This window comes from Cervus canadensis, chromosome 1, assembly GCF_019320065.1.
Source record: "Cervus canadensis isolate Bull #8, Minnesota chromosome 1, ASM1932006v1, whole genome shotgun sequence".
Taxonomy (NCBI): Eukaryota; Metazoa; Chordata; class Mammalia; order Artiodactyla; family Cervidae; genus Cervus; species Cervus canadensis.
Genome location: NC_057386.1, coordinates 1,983,609 through 2,005,309, shown reverse-complemented (window position 1 = coordinate 2,005,309; position 21,701 = coordinate 1,983,609). Strand labels below are relative to the sequence as shown.

The window sequence follows — 21,701 nt, the reverse complement described above, 5'->3', positions numbered from 1 at the left end:
AGGCTCCAGCCCACGGGGTCACAGAGCTGGACACGACTGAAGGGACTTAGCACGCACGCGTGCAGGAACACGACCGAGCCACTACACTAACGCCGGGGCCCAGGAAGAGCCCAGGCTGGAGCCAGCAAGTCAGCCTGGAAGCTGGAGGCCGCATCCCGCAGAGTGAACGGGTCATCCTTAGGCTAGTTCACGTGGGAAGAGGCGACAGCAGGGTTCAAAGCGTCCGAACAGAGGACAAGAAACGCCAGGGAGCCGGAAGGCGCCCCCCGCATTCGTCAGAGGGAAGGGGCGCACAGCCAGGGCGGGAAGGACCCCACTCCCGTGCGGCCCAGCTGGAGGCCGGGCTTCAGTTACATCCTCAGCGTTGATTCCCCTCCTTAGCTTTTCTCTAAGGAGCCGCCAAATCAAGCCTTCCCGGTCCTCCGGGCAAGGCAACCAGTGCTGTGTTAAGACACCCCAGTCGTGTGTGACCCACTCTGCGACCCCATGGACTGTAGCCCGCCAGGCTCCTCTGTTCCTGGGATTCTCCAGACAAGAGTACTGGAGTGGTTGCCACTTCCTTCTCCAGGGGATCTTTCCGACCCAGGGATCGAACTGGAGTTCTCATTGCTGGCAGATGCTTTATGTCTGAGTCATCAGGGAAGCCCTGCGGGGAATCCTCTATCATTGTCTCTTAAACAAAAGTGAATTTTATTGATAACTGGAATAACTGGGAGGCAGATGGGCAGAGACCCAGAGACCATAAAACACCTCCAGGAAATGAGTTCTGGGGGAGTCATTGGTAATAAAGATATGATCATGGTCTGATTATTACTGCTTCAAATAGTAAAACTAGTGATACATACTTGAGAAAACTCAGGGGTTTTTTTTTCCCATATAAACGAGAACTCAGGGATGTCCGTGATAATTTTCAGATGGGAGAAAGCATCAAGATGAGTCAGAAGTGTCACTTTATTGGAATATTTTGATTGTTTAAAAATTTTGTTTATTTGGCCATGCCAGGCCTTAGCTGCAGCTCTAGGGATCTGGGATCTCCAGCTGCAGCAGGAGGGCGCTAGTTCCCAGAGTAGGGATCCAACCTGGGCCCCCAGCATTGGGAGTGTAGAGTCTTAGCCGATGGACCACCAAAGATCCTGTGATCTACTTTTGCATAACAAATCACCCCAAAATGAGGCAACTTAAAGCAATAAAGATTAACCAGCTCACAGTTTCTATAGGTCAGAAATTTCAGCATAGCTTAGCTGTATGCTTTTAAAATTAATGACCAAACAGAAAAAAAAAAGGCAATTTGAGGTAAGGGGAGACTGAGGAAGGGAATATCAAGGATAAAAGATACAATTAATACAGAACCATGAAAGGAAACAGGAGATTACAAAAAATAGAAGAGTCTGAGGATGAGACCTATATCATAAACATTTATTCCAGGAATTCAACTTCAGAGAATTGTAAGGATTATTAGAAAACAGAAATCATAAAACATTAGAAAACAGAAATCGTAAAACTGAGTCTACACAAGTGAACATATTGTTTAGGAAATTCAAAAAAATCTCCAATGATAATAAATAAAAGAGCTCAACAAAATTCAAAGTGAAAGTTAAAGTTAAGTCGCTCAGTCGTGTCCGACTCTTTGCAACCCCGTGGACTGTAGCCCACCAGGCTCCTCTGTCCATGGGATTCTCCAGGCAAGAATACTGGAGTGGATTGCCACTTCCTTCTCCAGGGGATCTTCCCCACCCAGGGATCGAATCCAGGTCTCCCACATTGCAGGCAGACGCTTTAACCAAAATTCAAAGTAACATGCAAAATTAATCCTGCTCCTCTAGACGGGCAGCAATTAATTTGTTTAGTCACTTGGTCCTGGCCAACTCTTTGTGACCCTATGGGCTTCAGCCTGCCAGGCTCCTCTGTCCCTGGGATTCTCCAGGCAAGAATACTGGAGTGGGTTGCCATGTCCTTTCCAGGGGATCTTCCTAATCCAGGGATCAAACACATGTCTCCTGCAGGGCAGGTGGATTCTTTACCTCTGAGCCACCTGGGAAGCAGTAACTAATTAGAAAATGTTAAAAAAAAAAATCCTATCATGTTAGTAATGGAAAGTCTACACTAGGTACCAATACATCTTGCTTGGTAGCAGTGTGGGTATGTGGTCCATCGGGAGGAGGTGACTGCTGGTTGACCCCAAAGCTGGATCCAGCAACCTCAGGGGCCCTGCCCCTCACACGCCCTGGAAGGTTCTCTGCCCCTGCCCCAGGGTCCCACCTCCCCGGGGAGCTGGTGCCCAGGGCGCGGCCTCCAGAGGGGCTGTTCTGTCTGCTGAGCCCGTCGGGACTGACATGGGACCAAACCCGGCTGAGGCGTCTCCATGAACTCAGGAGAGTCTCCTGTTTCTAATCTGTGAAATGTGTAAAAGTATCTTTACCCACCTCACGGGTTTGCTTTGAGTGTAAACGAAATAATTCATTGTAAACCCTTAGCATACTTTCTAGCAGCTTCCCAGGGGACGCAGTGGTAAAGAATCTGCCTGCCAGTGCGGGAGACATAGAATACGAGGGGTCAGTCCCCGGGTCAGGAAGATCCCCTGCAGGAGGAAAAGGCAAGCCACTCCACTCTTCTTGCTCGGAATCCCACGGACACGGGAGCCTGGTGGGCTGCAGTCTGTGGGGTGGAAAAGAGTCGGACACGACGGAGCGCGCTTGCACTGCGTGCATACTCAGCGCACAGAGGAACCAGCCAGCAGCAGACACCACCTCGCCACCGTGCGGGAACGTCTCTGCTCACGTTTTTCCTGTATAAGTTACTCTCATTTCTGAGGTCATTCCCGCAGCCTCCGTTCAACTTCCCTTTTTTTAAATCTGTTCTCTTCTGTGTTGGCTCTTGAAGTTTTAATCATTCAAAGTTAATGGAGACTTACTCAGGCCTGGGTTTTTAAGAATCCCTTTTGGAATCTGATTGCTGTTTTGCCGGTGCCAGAAAGATAGAGCAATAAACAAGCACACGTCACAGGCTCAGGCACGGGCCGTGGCTGCAGCCTCCCTGTGGCACAATTGGACGGAAGAAAGCAGCTTCCCAAGGAGGGAATGTGTCGGGCAGGCTCTTTCCACACAGACCATGGCCTGTTTTTAGAAGCCAGACTGAACGAAGACAGCCTTAAAGAAAGCTCTTGAAGGATTCTTTAAAGTCTTCTGAACAGAAAGAAACCAGGGCATCAAAGGTGCATCTCCGTTCTTCACTCTTACTTTCCTAACAGTAAGTTGAACTTGTTTTTACCTTTCGTTCCACGTAAGGTAATCAGGCACAAAGGGCAGAATCAATGGCAAGCATCTTGGTTGACATGGTTAAAATCATTATATAGTTGTGACATTTCTAAATTATTCTGCTTTATACAGGAGACCTAATGAGGAGTTTCATTTTCTCAACTCAGTAAAATGATATTAGAGTGTGATTGTAAAGTGGAAGGTAGATCCAGAAACGTGCGTAAATATTATTCTTTTCCTGTGTCAGATTTGCGCTTCTCTGGTTGGCCACCTGAGGACTTGCAGAGTTTTGTTTCTTGGGACTGTGTACGCAGCAGGACAAGTTGCTTCTCCTCATGGGTTTTTTTTCTTTCTTTCTGTTTTCTTTTCATGAAGATGAATGTTTTCCCTTAGAAACTTTCCCAAGTTAGAATTTAGAGATTATTTTGGCATTTGGTAGCTTTACCTTTTCCTTTTATCAAGCAAAGGAAATCCAGCAAGTTATATAAATACTGCAGTTTGTATGTAGCATCAGCATTTATTCGAGTGCATTTAAGTCACCAGAACTATGATACCAAACGATCATCTCTGGAATTTTAAACTGAAAACACAGGAGAGCCCTCTGACACGCGTGGTCATCCACACACATCTGTCCCTCAAGTCACACTCGCCAGCCGAAGCTTTTGGTTTCTGCCTGTGTATCTGACAGACTTAATTCCTAAAGGGGAACCCGTGAGTTTCAAGGGTAGAAATGTGCTCTGGGTTCCTGAGAAGGACCGTGCGGTGATTCCACCTGCCTTCACCCCTTGGCTTCCTCTGTGTGTGTGCTCAGTCGTGTCCGACTCCGTGTGACCCCACGGGCTGTGCCCTCCAGGCTCCTCTGCCCACGGGATTCTCCAGGCAAGGCCACTGGAGTGGGGTGCCCTTTTCTCCTCTCAGGCATTATTCCCCACCTGGGGATTGAACCCACGCCTCTTACTTCTTCTGCGTTTGCAGGCAGATTCTTTACCACTCAGTCAGTCGTCAGTTCAGTCGCTCAGTGGTGACTCTGTGACCCCATGGACTGCAGCATGCCAGGCTTCCCTGTCCATCACCAGCTCCCACCGTTTACTCACATGCGTGTCCATCTAGTCAGTGATGCCATCCAACATCTCATCCTCTGTCTTTACCACTAGATGTCATCAAATCAGCCTCCAAAAGCATGCCTTTCAAAGTGTAGATCTCCCGTGGACAGGAAACCGGAGGCGGTTTTATTCCTGTTATACATTTTTAAAAAGTACTAAGTCAGGGCAAATGTGTTTAGGATTCTAAACATTGTTGTTGTTCAGTCACTAAGTCGTGTCTGACTCTTTGCGACCCCAGGGACTGCAGAACACCAGGTTTCCCTGTCCTTCACCAACTCCCGGAGTTTACTCAAACCCATGTCCATTGAGTCGGTGATGCCATCCAACCATCTCATCCTCTGTCTCCCTCTTCTCCTCCTGCCTTCAGTCTTTCCCAGCATCAGGGTCTTGCATTGCTAACATCTTATTCTCTGATTTAATTTATTTTTACTGGAGTACACTTGATTTACAATGTTGTGTTAGTTATTTGCTTTAGATTGTTGCAAATCAGGATGTGGCAGGAAAACTTGCTTTTGAGACAAAAAGGAAAAGACCTCCCACACCATAGCCCTTACCTTGTTCATAACCATTGAGCCTTCAGAGAAAGGTCAGCTGGCAGGACATTTTGTATTTGTTACCACTTTATACTCTTTAAAAAAACTGCATGTGTGTTAACGGGAATGTCAAATGAGGCATTCGGCCAGGGCCCCTGGGACTGTGTGTTCAGGAGCTTTATTTTAACTTTTTTTTTTTTTTTTGCCCTTTTCTTGCCTGGCTATTGCTGTGTAATATTGATTTTGTCTTCTCTGTCAATGAACAGGACAAAATGATTAAAAAAGAGAGGAGCGTGTGTCGACAAACTCAGGCCCTTCTGCACAAGAATTTTCTTAGAAAATGGAGAATGAAAAAAAAGAGCGTGTTGGTATGGTTCACAATATATATCTTTCCATATTTGGTGAATGAAAGTCTGTCATTTAATATTATGCCATTTTTATTGCCTTTTTATGTTCACAAATTCTGTGGGTTAGTTGATTTGGAGTTGCCAAGGTAATGTTTTGCAGATGTCGCACAATAGCATAATATTTATGGCAAAAGATGCAGGCTCATATGTTTGCTCCTAAAAAGCAAAGTAGATAACTTTTCTTTGAACATAACTAGCCGTTCACCAAGTAAGTAATCCACTTGAATCTTGTGGAGTTATCCTGGTTTACCCCAGGCCAACTTTAGTGTAAGAAAAAAAGCCGGGGCGGGGGGGTGTTGGGGAAGCAAAATGAAGTAAATTTTAAAGGGGTGAACCATAGTACTCTACTGGGGACGTTTAGACAAGATTCTGTGAATTGTTTTTTGTTTCATCACGAAGTCCTGTCTGACTCTTTGCAACCCAGTGGGCTGTAGCCCGCCAGGCTCCTCTGTCCATGGGATTCTCCAGGCAAGAACACTGGAGTGGGTCGCCACGCTCTCCTCCAGGGGATCTGCCCGACCCAGGGATCGAACCCGAGTTTCCTGTGTCTCCTGCACTGCAGGCAGATTCTTTACCACTGAGCCACGAGGGAGGCCCTTGTTAATTCATAGGACTGGGGAAATTGTTTTTGAGCAAGAATTTGGGAACTTGGGGGGATTTCTTTTGAAGATTATGCTTTTGCAAACTTGGAGGAGTTTCAGGGAGCCGGGTCACTGACTGTCAGCATCTTTGCCCTCTGTTTGGTTTCTGGTATAAGGTCAAGGCCATCAAGATGAGGATATTTGCTGTATGTTCTCACGAAATACACCTGGAGCTGCCTTGGCCACACAGAAGCTGTGTTCTGTTGAAAAATAGCAGTTCTTTTCTTTTTTCCTATTTTTTAATTTTTATTTAAATTTTTTATTTTTATTTTTTTGAAGCACATGGATCATCCTTAGCTCTTGAAGCATTCAGTTCTAATATTTTAGTTGCTGTGTTGATAAAGGGTAACCTTTACAGTGATCGTCCAAGTCAATTTTTGAAAAGCTTACGAAAATGTTTAAAATCTCAAACGTAGAATGACTGGCCCAGTGAACTCACGTCCTGTCCAGTTCACCTACAACCGGGATTTGACACCTGTTAGCATCTGCCGCTGTGGCTTCATCTCTTCATCTCCCTCAGCTCCTCTCTTAACACATATGACAAGACCGCTGAAGGCTTCCGCTAGCATCCTCGAAAACCAAGGACAGGCTCCTTCGTAACCATGAGTGCGCTTTGGAAGGTTTGCAATAATTGTCATCTAATTCCATGTTGAGATTCAGTTTCCTAAAATTTCCTCTAAAATATCTCTTAAAATATTTTTTTGACCGTGTGGCCTCTGGCATCAAAGTGGGCACTAGCGCCTGGCCCCTGAGGAGATGCACGCGGCCTCAGCCTCTGAGCCCTGGAGAGCTCCCCGGAATGCCCCTTAATGTTGGTTTGTCCAAGCCTGCGAGCCCACAGCTGCCTCCCATTGAATCCCGTCTTCTGTGTTGCCTGGTGCTATTCATGCTGTTAATTAATGCGTCCCTTTACCACCTGCATTCCTTTTTTTATTTTTTAACTTTTCTAATTAAAAAACTTTTACGGAAGTAAAGTTGATTTACAATAAGGGCTTCCCTGGTGGCTCAGTGGTAAAGAATCCGCCTGGAATGTAGGAGACCTGGGTTCGATCCCTGGGTTGGGAAGATCCCCTAGAGAAGGGCATGGCAACCCACTCCAGTGTTCTTGCCTGGAGAATCCCATGGACAGAGGAGCCTGGTGGGCTACAGTCCGTGGGGTCGCAAGAGTTGGACACGACTGATTTGCAGTCATCTGCATTTCTTGTAAACAGTATTTACATTAAAAAAATAGATTTTTAACTTCAGGTTAAACCCTTTGACAAAAGTATCTCTTATGGGATGCTGTGTACTTATATTTTATCCATATAAGAGTGAATAATCGGGAGTATATGAGGGGTGCTATGATTCTAGGTTAAGATTAATGGACATACTTGGTGTTATCTCAAAGCTATATTTGGAGATAAATCCATCCCACATTTGCTATATACTTCAAAGCTTTTTGGGAGATTAAGAGCTTTTTTTTTAACTGATGTATAGTTGCTGTACAATATTACATAAGTTATTACAGGTGTCCAATGTGGTGATTCACAATTGTAATGCTCCACTTGTTACAGAATATTTGCTCTATTCCCCGTGTTGTACAATATATCCTTGTAGCTTATTTTACTTTATTTTTAATTTGTTTTCATTTGAAGGATAATTGCTTTATAGTGTTGAGTGGGTTTCTGCCGCACACCCACCTAGGTATACACGTGCCCCTCCCGTGTCAGCCTGCCTCCCGTCCTGCCCGGCCCGCGCCTCTCGGTGACCCAGGGCGCTGGGCTGGGCGCCCTGAGTCAGGCTGCCTGGCGTGGGAAATGGCGGTCTCCTTACCAGGCGGGTAGTAACTGAGAAAGGGGGCGCGGGGCGAGTGACGTGAAGCCGAGCTCGGAGACAGTGCTCCTGCCTGTCTGAGAGCCCGCGATGACGTGGCCCCTTTCTCTTTTGTGCGCTGGAGGAGTGGGCGATGGTGCTGCTCCCGGGGCTGGCTCTCTGCCTCTTGACGGAGTTCTTCAGAGCTATGCATTTCCTGGAACAACCGCCTCAGGTCCTGGGACGTGTGGATGAGTTTAATGACTCCGACCCGGTGTTGGTGGCCTACACCCCGGTCACTAACATGACCCGGAGCATCATGGATAAGGTGGCTGCAGCCTCCTATATGAAAGGTATGTTGTTCAGTGGCCCACGCTTCATTATTATGCAACCTATCCGCATTTAATTTGAAGTCTGTTTTGCAAGTTGAGTTTATTTACCCAGCCTGTGGGGCAGTGGTTTTCCACTGGGGCAGGATCCTCATTTCACACGGGGTGGAGGGCTTGGTGTAGAGCTCCAAGGAAGGGTAGGTCTCAGAGGAACAGAGATTTTGTTGTTCTTGTTCAGACACTTTCATGTCTGACTCATTGCAACCTCATGAACTGCAGCACACCAGGCTTTCAAGTCCTTCGCCATCTCCCAGAGTTTACTCAAACTCATGTCCATTGAGTCCATGATGCCATCCCATCATCTTATCCTCTGTCTTCCCATTCTCCTCCTGCCTTCAATCTTTCCCAGCATCAGGGTCTTTTCCATTGAGCTGGCTCTTCACATCAGGTGGCCAAAGTATTGGAGCTTCAGCTGCAGCATCAGTCCCTCCCATGAACATTCAGGGTTGACTTCCTTTTGGATTGACCGGTTGGATCTCCTTGGTGTCCATAGGACCCTCAAGAGTCTTCACCAGCACCACAGTTCGAAAGCATCAATTCTTTGGTGTTCAGCCTTCCTTATGGTCCAGCTCTCACATCTGTACATGACTACTGGAAAAACCGTAGCTTTGACTATATGGACCTTTGTTGGCAAAGTCATGTCTGTTTTTTAATATGGTAGACTCATTCGTTATAAATGTTATATGAGTTTAATTCTTAAGACAGTGTTCTTGACTCCAAATAGCCTGGGTGGGTTCTAACGTTACCTCTGATTTTGAACTCTGATTCTTCGTGTGCCGTTTATTACTTCTGGCATACTATTTTCATAGGATAGAAATCTGCTTATAATTTGGGCAGAGAAAAACCCACCAAATTCCAAAGCATTTCTACTGGTCATTTAAATTATTTTTAATTTTAAAATTATTTTAATTGCAAAAGTAACAGCCAGCCTAAAACAAGTTAAGCAGTACAAACTAGTCTGAAGCAAACAATGAAAGCTCTACCTTCATTCAAGCCACCACTTCCTCCTCTAAAAATTTCTGTGTATCCTTCTAGGATAATATATACACACACACACGGTCACATATGTAGACATGTGTGCACATAGGCGCACAAATTCAGTTTTCCTTGGCTTCAGTGAGGATTATGATTATGCTAAATTATTGGGAACTACTTTGCATACAGGGAACCAGGGTTCGAAGTCTCTTAGCTAAGATGTTCATAAGCGGCAGAGGAGTTGTGTCCAGGCAGACTTAACTCTAGGCTCTTTGCCCTCAGCTGGCATTCTCAGATTTAAAGATGCTAAGATGAAAGGAGCCAGATGCTTTTTCTCCCTTAGTGAACTCAATGATTTGATTTACCCCAACCAAGGCCCCACTCTGTCTAACTGAGGACCGGGTGCTGTTCTGTTTCTGCCCCAAATTCAAGTCCTGGAGGATCGTCAGAGCAGCAGCCCTCTGGGCCATAAGGTTAGGGAAGTAAATCCTTAGACAAAGAAACAGGCCCGGAAGTTGATGCTCCCAGACATCACTAAACCCCGTAGCAAGCCAGGACAGTTCTTGTTTGGAAAACACCATAGACAGAGGAGCCTGGTGGGCTACAGTCTGCGGGGTCTCAAAGAGTCAGATACAGCTGAGCACACACACAACTGCTTTTTTAAAAAACCATATAGTTGACCCTTGAACCTCCGTGGGGCTAGAGGAACCTACTCTTCAGGAAGTTGAAGATCCGAGTAATTCCTCGTTGGCCCCTGTGTCTGTGTTTCCTCAGCGTCTGAGCTTCCTCCATTCAGGGTTCTGCGGCCTCACATTCACCAGTGCCTGGACGGTGCAGTAACGCAGCATTTACTTCGGGCAAAAATGCACACTTGAGGGGTCCCGTGCAGCCCAAACCTCTGCGGTTCAGAGTCAGTGGCATATCGTTCACATCTTCTCACGTATTTACATGGAGCCTTAAGCAATAGGAAAGACTTTCAGCCCTCAGAGGCACCTGCTTGGTGGTGCCATAACATGGCAGCAGTGGGCTACCCCGGAGGCTCAGACGGTAGTGCGGGAGACTCGGGAAGATGCCCTGCAGGAGGGCATAGCCACCCTCTCCAGTCTTCTTGCCTGGAGGACCCCGTGCACAGAGGAGCCTGGCGGGCTACAGTCCGTGGGGTTACAAAGAGTCGCAGGCCACTGAAGCAGCTTAGCACACAGGCACCCATAGCACCAATAATTGCCTGGGAAACCTAAATGATTGCTATTGGTCTTGTGTCCTCTAGTAGTAAAGTTTATGTAATCAGTCCTATTTTTCACACCTGGCAGGAAGAACAATCCTTGGGATCCCTAGTGAAGACTCCATGGACAGAGTAGATCCAAGAAACGACTCTGAGATGGTGGGGATTGTGTTCAACGACACTTTCTCATACCGGCTGAAGTTCAGCTGGGGACACAGAGTCCCGATCATGAGAGAGAACTTCGAGTACTCAGGTAACCACCGGGAACTGGTTGCAGTCGTCTTTGCTGCCTCGTCCAGTCCTCTATGGGAAGTGCCTGATGGAAACGTTAATAAGGTCAAGAAAAGAAGCAGTGTGCTTTTCATTTCTGAACTTCAGGATGTTTTCCTTACAGGATGAGTCTCACTGTTTTGTCAGCCGTTTAAGATGTGCTCCTTTGTTGCAGTTTTGCTTTAAAAATGCTCTGGATTTTGTCATCCTGGACTTTGAACGGACTCTCAGAGAGTTCACTTTAGAACCAGGGTTAATGTTTTCATTCCATTCATTGATTTCCGTTGCGTAATGATGTGCATGTTTTTCTTCTTTAAAGACCACTGTTTGGCTCTAGAGGATGAAGCTTTCTGTCTCCTGTCAACATACTGGGAAAGCGGGTTTGTGGCTTTTCAAACTGCAATTAATGCTGCAATTATAGAAGTAAGTGCCCAGCCTCCAAGACCTGATTTAAATCTTCTGTACTTCTCCCCCATGTGTCATCCCTGCCTCCTCCTCCATCCTGCCCTCCTAGGAGAGGCTGCTCTGTTTCCTTCTCCAAGAAGACGGAAGCTGTCGGAGGCATAGCCTCCCGCTTTCCAGCATGAACGATGTGGAACCACAGACCTGCCCCCTGCACCCGCTCTCCCTCCCCGTCCTTCCTGCCCCTCCTCAGTGCCAGGGCTGGAAACACGATCCTTGCCCACAGTACCAGGAAGGTTGCACAATGGGTTTTCTCGTCCATGACCTCTTTCTTCAGCTTCCCCTTTTCAACGAAATTCTCTTCAGTCCTTAAAATGATCAGTGTCTTTCCTTCTTATCAAGACCTTCTCCCATTCACGGTTCCTCAAACACCCTCTTTCCCCTTAACATCTTTACTTCTTGAAAGCATTGCTTCCTTTAAGCTCAACTCAACTCAATAAAATTCCTGTTCCCACCATGCCACCAAAATGATTTTTCTGAGGTCAGTAGCAACACTCATGTCCATTAACACGTGGCATTTTCCTTCCTTATCTTTCCTGGTCTTCTAACTAAATATCACAGCATTCACCTGGTTTTCCTTCACTTTTTGAGCAATTCTTCTCAGTGTTCTTGCAATCTTACGCATCGTTGCACTCCCCAATCTGTAGTTATACAAGGTTTTATTCAACGCGTTTTTCTCCATACTTTCTCGACACGGTGTCATCCTTTACCATAAATTTATTTACAGTTTGCATGCTGATAACTGTAAGAACTCTGCTTTAATTGTTGACCAGTAAACTTGTCCTTTAAAGGACCAGAGAGCAAGTATTCTGCGGTCTGGGGGCCAAGCAGTTTCTGTTGCAAATACTCAACTTTCCATTTTTAATGTGGAAGCACTCATAAACCAATATGCCTGACTACATTGCAGTAAAACTATTTACAAACACAGGTGATGGACAAGGTTGGTACCACTGTAGTCCTGAGTAGCTGACTATTTACTTTGATGCCCCATAAACAATTCAGATTTGTATGTTCAAAACTGAATGTGGGCGTTTTTCTCTACACATGACCGAGCCTTTAAAAAATTTTCTCTATCTCATGCATGCATGCTCAGTCGTATCCAACTCTTTGAGACCCCGAGGACTGTAGCCCACTAGGCTCCTCTGTCCATGGGGATTCTCCAAGCCAGAATGGGTTGCCATCTTCCTGACCCAGGGATTGAACCTGCATTGCAGGTAGATTCTTTACCCACTGAGTCACCTGGGAAGCCTTTTCTCTATCTCCAGTGAATGCCAAAGCCAGTCACTTAACTGGGGAGTTATCAGGGATCACTTCCTCTGCTTCACCGTTACTCTTCTCTCTCATCCAGCCCTGCTAATTGTAAGCTCAGCTCTACTCACCTCTCTTCAATTCTGCCACCAGCGCGTATTCAGGTCATGGTCATCTCTTGCCTGAACTGTGAGAGTCATTTATGTATCCAGCCTCATCTTTCTCCCTCCACCTCTATCTCACCATATTTTAAGCTGCTAGAAATATATAAATTCTTCTATATGAAAATGAAAAAAAAAGACTGTGGTTTTCTAGTCTATTTCTTCTATAGTTAACCTAATGCATTTGTTTGTTAACATCCCAATTTAGGTCACAACGAATCATTCTGTGATGGAAGAGTTGACATCAGTTGTTGGAATAAATATGAGGACACCCCCTTTCATTTCTAAGGGAGAAATTGTAAATGAATGGTTTATTTTTATTTGTATTATTTATTTCTCCCCTTTTGTGTATGTTGCATCATTAAACATTACAAAGGAACGAAAAAAATTTAAGACGCTGATGACAGGGATGGGTCTCCGACAGTCAGCATTTTGGTGAGTTACCTGTGTATCCCACGTTAATACCTGGGGGGAACTCATTGGAAAGGGCCCTCATGCTGGGAAAGATTGAAGGCAAAAGGAGAAGAGGGTGGCAGAGGACGAGATGGTTAGATAGAATCGCTGACTCAAAGGGCACGGGGCTGAGCAAACTCCGGGAGATGGTGGGAGACAGAGGAGCCTGGTGAGCTGCAGTCCATGGGGTTGCAAAGAGTCGGACACGCCTTAGCGACTGATCGGCAGTGATAATGTTAATTTTAACATTCGTTGTGTGTTTGTTAAGATAATTTTAATAATTGCTAGGCTAAAGTCTTCATGGGCATTATTTCATTGAATCCTCAGAACAACCGTCTGAGATAGTTAACACAGTCACTCCCATTTTACAGATGAAGTGAGAAGAGAGACTTGCCCCCATCACACAGCTAGAGAGCACAGAGCCACGCGTTTATAGCCAACTTGACCCCCGTCTGTTCGTTTTCGGAACGTGTGCTCTGAACTCTTGTATACCACCTCTCACGTGTTTGCGTACGTGCGACATTCTGAATTAATTCTTTGTTTCTACCGTAGGCTCTCCTGGGCATTGATGTATGCTGGCTTTGTCTTTATTGCATCCATTTTTATGAGTCTGGTCATAAAATTATTCCAAATGATTATCCTTACTGGCTTCATGGTGCTAGTCACGCTTTTCACTCTGTATGGCCTGTCTTTGGTGAGTTGGCAAAACATGCTTTTCTCATCCTACAAGTCTCAGATATATAAGCCAGTAACCATGTTTCTTCAGGATATAGGTAGCCTAGAGCTTCTCATTTTGTATTCTGGTTTCTGTATGTTCATGTGATGAACGAGTGAATATTGCTATTTGTGATTCTCAGTGGAAAAAATATACCCCCTGGAACTTTTCTTCCTTCCTTCAGATAGCACTGGCTTTCCTTCTCTGCGTGCTGATAAAGAGACCCATCCTGACCGGCGTGGCTGGCGCTCTCGTCACCGTGTTTTGGGGCTGCCTGGGCTTCACTGCATTGTACAGTCCGCTCCCGCCGTCACTGGGGTGGGCTTTATGTCTGTTCAGCCCTTTTGCCTTCACTGCTGGAATGGCTCAGGTAAGAACGCAGCCATCTAGTGACTATTTATTAGAGTTTCAGCATTATTGAGACAGTTTGGTACTTCCTCAAGCTTAATGATCAATCACCCTGCATTTTAAGAAATTATGCTATTGAAAAGTTAAATAAAAAATCTTATCGGGACTTCCCTGGGGACCCAGTGGTTAAGACTTCACCTTCCAACGCAGGGGGTGCGGGCTCCATCCCTGGTCAGGGAGCTAGGATCCCACAGGCCTCTCGGCCAAAACCAGAAAAGCAAAAAGAAAGCATAAAACCGAAAGAATATTGTAACAAGTTCAATAAAGAATTTGAAAATGGTCCACATCCAAAAAAATCTTTAAAAAAGATCTTATCAGAGTTACCAAACAGATCATTTGTAAACTCTTAGGAAATTTAAATGAGAAAAATAATTGCTCACGGTCTGAGCGGGGTGCGGGCCGGGCCCCATGGGTTAGAATCAGTCCTGTCCCTTCCCGCTGAGTCCCCCTGGGTGGGTCACCGGGCTTCTGGGGTTTCTCATTGCTCGTCTGCAAAGTCAGGATGTTGGAATCGAGCTCATGGGTAATTGTGCTGTTATTTATGTATGAGGCTAGAACAACGCAAGGTGAAGCTTAGCTATGATCTTCATCATCTGTTTTATCTTTATTACCCTTAAAATCAACCTCCTCAAGTCTTCAGTACTTATCTAATGTTTGAACACGTCTGCAACATGCGGATTTTCATACTTCCTTCAAAAGGCCTCTCACTTCCCTGCCCTCTCTGGGTTTCTCTTCCCAGAATATATTATTTTTGGTTGCTTTCCCACTTCTCTAAATCCCCTTCCTGAAGATTTCTGATTAATGAATCAATTAAGTTTCTGTTCTTCCATTGTCCTACCTTCTCTTAGAGCATTTCCCACTCGGTGACAATAATTTTGTTTGTCAAAAGCAGCGTTGCTACTCACAACTTCACCATGCATTTTTTTAAGGAAAAGGAATATTAAAATTAAAATTGTATTTGCTTATGCAACATCATTAAAAAAAACTTCAGTTTTGTAGGTTTACCTAACTTTGACTGTATTATATTCTTTGTGGTCTCAGATTTCACATCAGGAGTATCACGTGAGTGCTGTTGTTTTCCCTGATCCCTCTGGAGAGTCATACACAATGATAGTGATTTTCTTCCTTCTGGCATTTGACACTCTGCTCTATTTGACGTTAACATTATATTTTGAGCATGTTTTGCCTGGTAAGTAATAGTGTGATGTCATTAGAGTTGAATTTAAAGTAATTCTGTGTCTTGAAAAGTGGTGTCCATTTGTTTGTTGACTTGTCATTTTAAAAGCATTTCTGATTGCAGAGGAAAGGAAAAACATCCAAAACAGTAATTTCCTCATTTTCATCTATTTAATGATCTGAATGGAACTATTTTGTTGAGACATTTTAATGAAAAACCACTTGCATTTCTGTTGGTTTATATCTTTTATAAAAGTAAGAAGTAAAGAGTGTGTGTGTGTGTGTGTGTGTGTGTGTGTGTGTGTATTAACTGGGGAGAGGAAAGGAGACACTTATATCAACCATTAGAGAATACTGCTTTTTAGCACTTGAATTCACAGCCATAAGATAAGATAGCTCATTACATCATTCCTGCTAATATTTGGCTCTAGTAAACTTGTTCTTCTGCATCTCAAAATATTAACATTTACAGTGCAAAGTTAATGGATAACTTCTTCTCTTGTTCCTTTTGTGAAAAAAATCAGTCTAACGGGAATGCTTTATATAATGTTCTACAAATAAAATAATAAACTCTACAACCAACTTTTAAACAATTATTATAAAACTCAAGTGTAGTCTACACACACAATCCCAGGAACTAATACACCTGTATTCCCTTTTGTGTGTGTGCTCAGTTGATAAGTCATGTCCGACAGTTTTGTGACCCTGTGGACTGTAGCCCGCCAGGCTCCTCCATCCATGGGATTCTCCAGGCAAGAGGACTGGAGTGGGTTGCCATTTCCTCCTCTGGGGGATCTTCCCGACTCAGGAACTGAACCCAGGTCTCCTGCGTTGCAGGCCGATTCTTTACTATCTGTGCCACCAGGGAAACCCCTTGGTGGCATGGGCAATTTAACTATGTGAAAAAGCTTGTTCTCCAGTACTTCCATCTAGAATTTAATTCCTGTTTTAATTGGCAGCATTTCTATTCTTTCTTGTTAAGTCCTCCACGTGTTCATAATTAGTATGCTTTTCTTTTTCGAGTAAAATGAAGACGCATAAAGATCCGTGTCTCTCCCAGTTTTTATTTCCGCACTTTTCACAGCGCGGCTTCCCTTTCTGACCAGCTCGCCGCTGGCTGTTCTCAGCTCAGGTTCATCCTCGAGCCTGTCCTCTTGCCCACATTCAGTTTCTGAAGCCTCATCGCACTCTTCTTTTTGTCTCTCTCTTCAAAGCCCCTTGTTTTCCAGCTCTGGTTTTCCCTTATGTTTCCCTCCACGTCCCCAGCATCTTTCTTTTCCTTCGGGCAGTTCCATGTTGTGTCCCCCACATCAGTTCCTCTCTTGGCGTGGCCCTTGTTTGAGCTTATCCCCTTGTATCTGCTTACAGTGATGGCTTGTAATACAACATGACACGTAGAAACTCTGTGTTGCTGTAATTCTCCTATAGTCTCTGGAAAAGTCTATTGAATTTCCTCTTCTTGTCACCAGTAAATTCATGTTTCGTGGATATATCATTAAAGTTCCACCTCATTTTATTTTCTCTGATGCTTTAGATCCATAGCTGCCCTTTCTTTTAACTGTTGCTCTATATTCTCATTTCTTATCATTAGAATATAAGTTCATTTGAATGTCAAATATTTTAATTGACTCTACCCTTCACATACAGGGGTATATGGAGGTAAGAACTTTGCTGGTGGCTCAGTGGTAAAGAATCTGCCTGCCCATGCAGGAGATGCAGGTTCGATCCCTGGGTTAGGACGATTCCCTGGAGCAGGAAATGGCATCCCACTCCAGTTTTCTTACCTGGGAAATTCCGTGGAAAGAGGAGCCTGGTGGGCTACAGTCTATTGGGGTCATAAAGACTTAGACACGACTTAGTGACTAAACAACAAAAATAGCAAAATGGAGGGATATGGAGAGAAAATTAGAAGAAGGCAGTCGAGAAGTACAAAATTCCAGTTATAAGATATATAGTGTCCATGCACACGTGACGACTGTAGGTAACATGCTGTGTCATATGTGGAAAAGCTGCTAAGAGAATAAATCCTGAGTTCTCATCACAAGGAGAATTTTTTTTCCTTTTTTCATCCTATCTCTATGAGATGAAGGATGTTAGCTGAACCTGCTGTGGTCATCATTTCACACTTTTTGTGAATCAAACCATTATGCTGCACTCCCTAAACTTATATAATTATTTATGGCAATTATTTCTCAATAAAACTGGAAAAAATGAATAGGAGTCATTAACGTGTAGAAAAAATTGCTATCAAGCTACACTGTGACAGGTGCAGTTCTTCACTGATGCTGTTTGCTTGATTCAACATGGAATCATGTCTTTATGGCTCAGATGAAAATGGCCAGCGGCATTCACCACTGTTTTTCCTGAAGTCTTCCTTTTGGTCCCAACACAAAAACACTCACCGTGAGGTCTTCGGGAATGAAATGAATTCTGAGCTCTCCTGCGATGATTCTTTTGAGCCAGTGTCTCCAGAGTTCCACGGAAAAGAAGCCATAAGGTGACTAACAGTTTATGTGGCTCTGTGCACGTTGAGGTAAAAGTGTGATAAATTAACTTGCCGCAAGGGCAACCACTGGTCAAATGTTATGGATGATGTGGTTTTTAAAAATTTATTTATTTTTAATTGGAAGATAACTGCTTTACAATGTTCTGTGGGTTTCTGCCATACATCAGTGTGAATCAGCCACAGGTGCACACACGTCCCCTCCCTCCTGAACCTGCCTCCCACCCCATCCCACCCCGTCCCACCCCTCTAGCTTGTCACAGACCACCGGTTTGAGCTCCAAGTCAGGCAGCAAATCCCCATGACTCTCTGTTTCACAAAGGATCGTGTGTGTCAGAGCCTCTGTCAACACGTCCCACCCTTTCCTTCCCCCAGTGAGGCCACAAGCCTGTTCTCTGTGGCCGCGCCTCCCTTGCTGTCCTGCAGATGGGCTCATCAGTACCATCCTTCTAGATTCCACACATACGCGTCAACATGCGGTATTTGTCTTCCTCTTTCTGACTTACTTCACTTTGTATAATAGGCTCTAGATTCGTCCATCTTGTTAGAGCTGCCTCAAACACAGTCCTTAGAGCTGAGTGATATTCCATTGTATGTATGTACCACAACTTCTTTATCCATTCTGGATGATGTGTTTTCATTCTTTAAAAAAATTTTTTTTAGTTAAGAGTATAATTACTTTATAGTATTGTGATGGGTTTTGCCATACATCAACATGAATCTGCATTAGTTGATGATGTGTTTTTGAAAGTTCCTTTCTTTCAGATATTTTTGCTTTCATCCTGAAAGATTTAATAATTAGTATCTTCGTGACTTTCTGGTAAACTCTGAGCTCTCCAAGCCTCATTTCTTCCCAAGAAATTCCACAGTACAGTGACTTCTTCTTGAGTCAGTGAGATAATTAAGCAATATGTCTGTTACATAAAAGGAGCTGTGTATATGTCAATTTATTATCCATTTGGATTTGATATCCATGTACGGATATATAATAGAAGGCTGTGTTTGTAAATCTGAAGCTTTGAAGAAAGGTCTAAAGACACAAATCTGAGAATGAGAATTTTGGTAAGAGAGGAAGCAGAAAGAGGGGGTGATACTGTATGGCAAAGATCTGAGAATAAGAAAAGTAGTTGGTCAGTATGGAGTCCATAAGGAGTCCATAAGGTATGCCCAGAAGGAATATTGAGAACGAGGTGGAACCAGAAGGGAACAGAGCTAAGGACAAGAAGACAAGGGTGTGCAATTGTCAAGTCAGTGATGAGGTTTATGAAACAAGGGCTGAAAAGTGACCGCTGGACGTGCTGCTTGGGACGTCATGGGTAACTTCATTGAGAATGGCTTCAGTAGCGTGGTGGAGTCCCGGGCTCTGCGTCTTAGGTGGGGAATGAAGGTGGGGACAAGAAATGAGACAGAGAGCAGAAACTACTATTATTTTGATAAATTTGCCCGAGGAAGAGGGAACGATTGAATAACCAAGAGAGGGAAGCCTCCCTCCGCCGCCCCCCTCCTTCGCTTCTGGCTGACTCTCTTCCCACGGTAGCGCCCCCTCATTTGCTAATGCAGCCGGAAGGCATGAAATGCCCGCGTGGTGCGATCTGAGCCTCCGTGGAAATCCCTCTGGGCATGGCAGGGGCTTTTCCCTCCTCTTCCCGTTAAGATGGATCCTCTTACCAGTTTGCTGGAAGCCGATCCTGCCTCCATCCCCTCGCTCAGCCGGTATTCCCACCATGCTCCTGAGAACTCGGACAATAAATCTCTCCTTTGGTGAAGTTTAAGGTCAATCATGAGTGGTAGTGTTGGCAGGTAGCGTCATCTGTGTCATTAGAAACTGTATTCACCTCATAGTTGCTTAATCTTCTTTCAGAATCAGAAATCTTAGAAAAGAATATAAAGGAAAGCCCGAAAAAGTAGAAGCATTGCAAGGTAAAGAAAACAGCTTCAAATTGTTTTGATGTTTCTAATTTAAAATGTTTTTCGTTTCTTAAAAATACAAATAGTCATAATGGAAAATTAGAGAACGAATATAAATAAAAGGAAAATTTTTTTAAAATTTCTACTATGAGGCATAATCACTAATACATATTTTTCTATGTATGGATGAGACATTCTAAGAAATCGGATTGTACTAATCATGCTGGTGTATAATCTTTGACTCTAGCTTGGAGCATCACCAGATTTGTTGGTATTAATATTTTCATAGGGCTTTTCATCATCTGTTCTGGGCTGTGTTTTGCTTTATTTTTGATTCTCTCACAATTTAACCCCACGATTTACGTCTTCAGGGAGTCCCTTAAAAATTCTGGGATGCTCATAGAACTCTTTGCTGTTTCTCAATGGCGTTAGATAATTTTGCAAATGCTAAAACATTGTCAAGTTGTAAGCATGCATGTGTGAAGGTGCCTGTGACGCCTGCTGGATCCCAGCAGCCTCGCTGAGACCACATCCACACTGGTGATAGATCAGAGCTGACTGGTGCCAGGCAGGCTTGAGCACCTGTCCTTACGGACCCCCTCCCCTGCTAAGATAGAGTAGACGGCATACGCTGCTCCTACGCCTCTGGATCTGGCTCTGGGACCCTCAGCGAGACTGCCTCTTAACAGAAATGGAGACTTGCCTTTGTCCAGGAGGTATTAATACATACTCTGCTTCCTTTGTTTTATCCTCATATCTCTGGCTTTATTCTCTAACATTAATGTATATATCCCTTGACCTTCAAAGTATTTGTGGTAGGGAGAAAGTGGGAATTTATATTCCCAGTCTTGATCTAATTTATTCAGAGGAAGTGATGCTTTGTCTTCATAAATAGACACAAGTAGATATATAATTATAAAGAAGTCCTATTAAAATACAGTGAAATGAAATGAAGTGCTGAGGTACACTTTACTCTTTCAGTTTTTTTTTTTTAAGGCCCACTTCTTTGGAGTATAATCCAAAGTCTAACTTTCACATTTTATCCTGAAATAGGCATATGTCTTGACATCTATGAAGGCCAGCTCACGGCAATTCTTGGACACAGTGGAGCTGGTAAATCCTCGTTGCTGAGCATACTTAGTGGCTGGTCTGTTTGCACCGAAGGTGAGAAGAGAATTTCACAAACCAAGGTGGCTGATATAACAGCTTCCTCACTCTGATTATGTGAAAGACAAATGTTTCTCTGAAAGAGGCTTTTTGCAAAGTTGAGCCATTTAAAATGGGAAATATTTATTTCGTGTTTGCATAAATTAGAATGCTTGTATCTCTTTTTCACTATTATTTGTCATTCCGTGTATACTTCGCATTGCTCTGGACAATAGTATTTATGTCGAAAATAATCTGCATCTTTTCAGTGTATTAATTATGTAGCTATAAAATGGGAGTTTCTTCAATGAATATCCTATATTATCACTCTGCATAGAGTTAATATCCTGGTGTTAAAGACCTACATTTTTTTATCTATAGGATCTGCCACTATTTACAACACCCAACTCTCTGAAATAATAAACATGGAAGAAATCAGAAATTATACTGGATTTTGTCCACAATTTAATATCTACTTTGACTTTTTAACTGTGAGAGAAAACCTCAGGCTATTTGCAAAAATAAAAGGGATTCCACCAAAAGAAGTGGAGCAAGAGGTAGATACATGTGTTAGAATTGATGACTTTGTAAATAATTTACTTAGTTTGCTCCTGATCATATTTTTGTTCAACTATTACTTTACTCTTTGATAAATAAAAATTAATTAATGGGGTTCTAGAATAAATTCCTTCTAACTATTAGCAAATTAAGACTGCTTCAGGTAAAATATTTTCTATTAATGTGGTGTTTTTGATAGGTAAAAGGAGTTATAATGGAATTAGACATGCACAATATTCAAGATGTTATTGCTAAAGACTTAAGTGGTGGACAGAAGAGAAAACTCACATTTGGGATTGCCATTTTAGGAGATCCTCAGGTAAGAGATAAAAATATCTTTGAGATTAATTTGGATCGAAGGGTGTAAAATGATTATTA

The 21,701-nt window shown here is 43.8% G+C and overlaps 1 protein-coding gene across 2 annotated transcripts in view; it reads left to right on the top strand.

Annotated features, from left to right (window-relative positions):
* The first annotated feature begins 2,842 nt into the window (after nucleotides 1-2,842).
* ABCA10 (ATP binding cassette subfamily A member 10) overlaps nucleotides 2,843-21,701 on the top strand; it is a 57,061-nt gene continuing 38,202 nt past the window's right edge. For both annotated transcript variants that reach the window (XM_043448498.1, XM_043448425.1), the window contains exons 1-14: nucleotides 2,843-3,246; nucleotides 5,157-5,258; nucleotides 7,875-8,082; nucleotides 10,404-10,568; nucleotides 10,905-11,008; nucleotides 12,665-12,891; nucleotides 13,462-13,603; nucleotides 13,809-13,994; nucleotides 15,074-15,221; nucleotides 17,537-17,705; nucleotides 19,573-19,631; nucleotides 20,673-20,783; nucleotides 21,147-21,322; nucleotides 21,523-21,642. In XM_043448498.1, coding sequence (XP_043304433.1) covers nucleotides 5,163-5,258; nucleotides 7,875-8,082; nucleotides 10,404-10,568; nucleotides 10,905-11,008; nucleotides 12,665-12,891; nucleotides 13,462-13,603; nucleotides 13,809-13,994; nucleotides 15,074-15,221; nucleotides 17,537-17,705; nucleotides 19,573-19,631; nucleotides 20,673-20,783; nucleotides 21,147-21,322; nucleotides 21,523-21,642 — 1,911 coding nt within the window. In that variant the 5' untranslated portion in view covers nucleotides 2,843-3,246; nucleotides 5,157-5,162. The remainder of the gene's footprint in view (nucleotides 3,247-5,156; nucleotides 5,259-7,874; nucleotides 8,083-10,403; nucleotides 10,569-10,904; nucleotides 11,009-12,664; nucleotides 12,892-13,461; nucleotides 13,604-13,808; nucleotides 13,995-15,073; nucleotides 15,222-17,536; nucleotides 17,706-19,572; nucleotides 19,632-20,672; nucleotides 20,784-21,146; nucleotides 21,323-21,522; nucleotides 21,643-21,701) is intronic.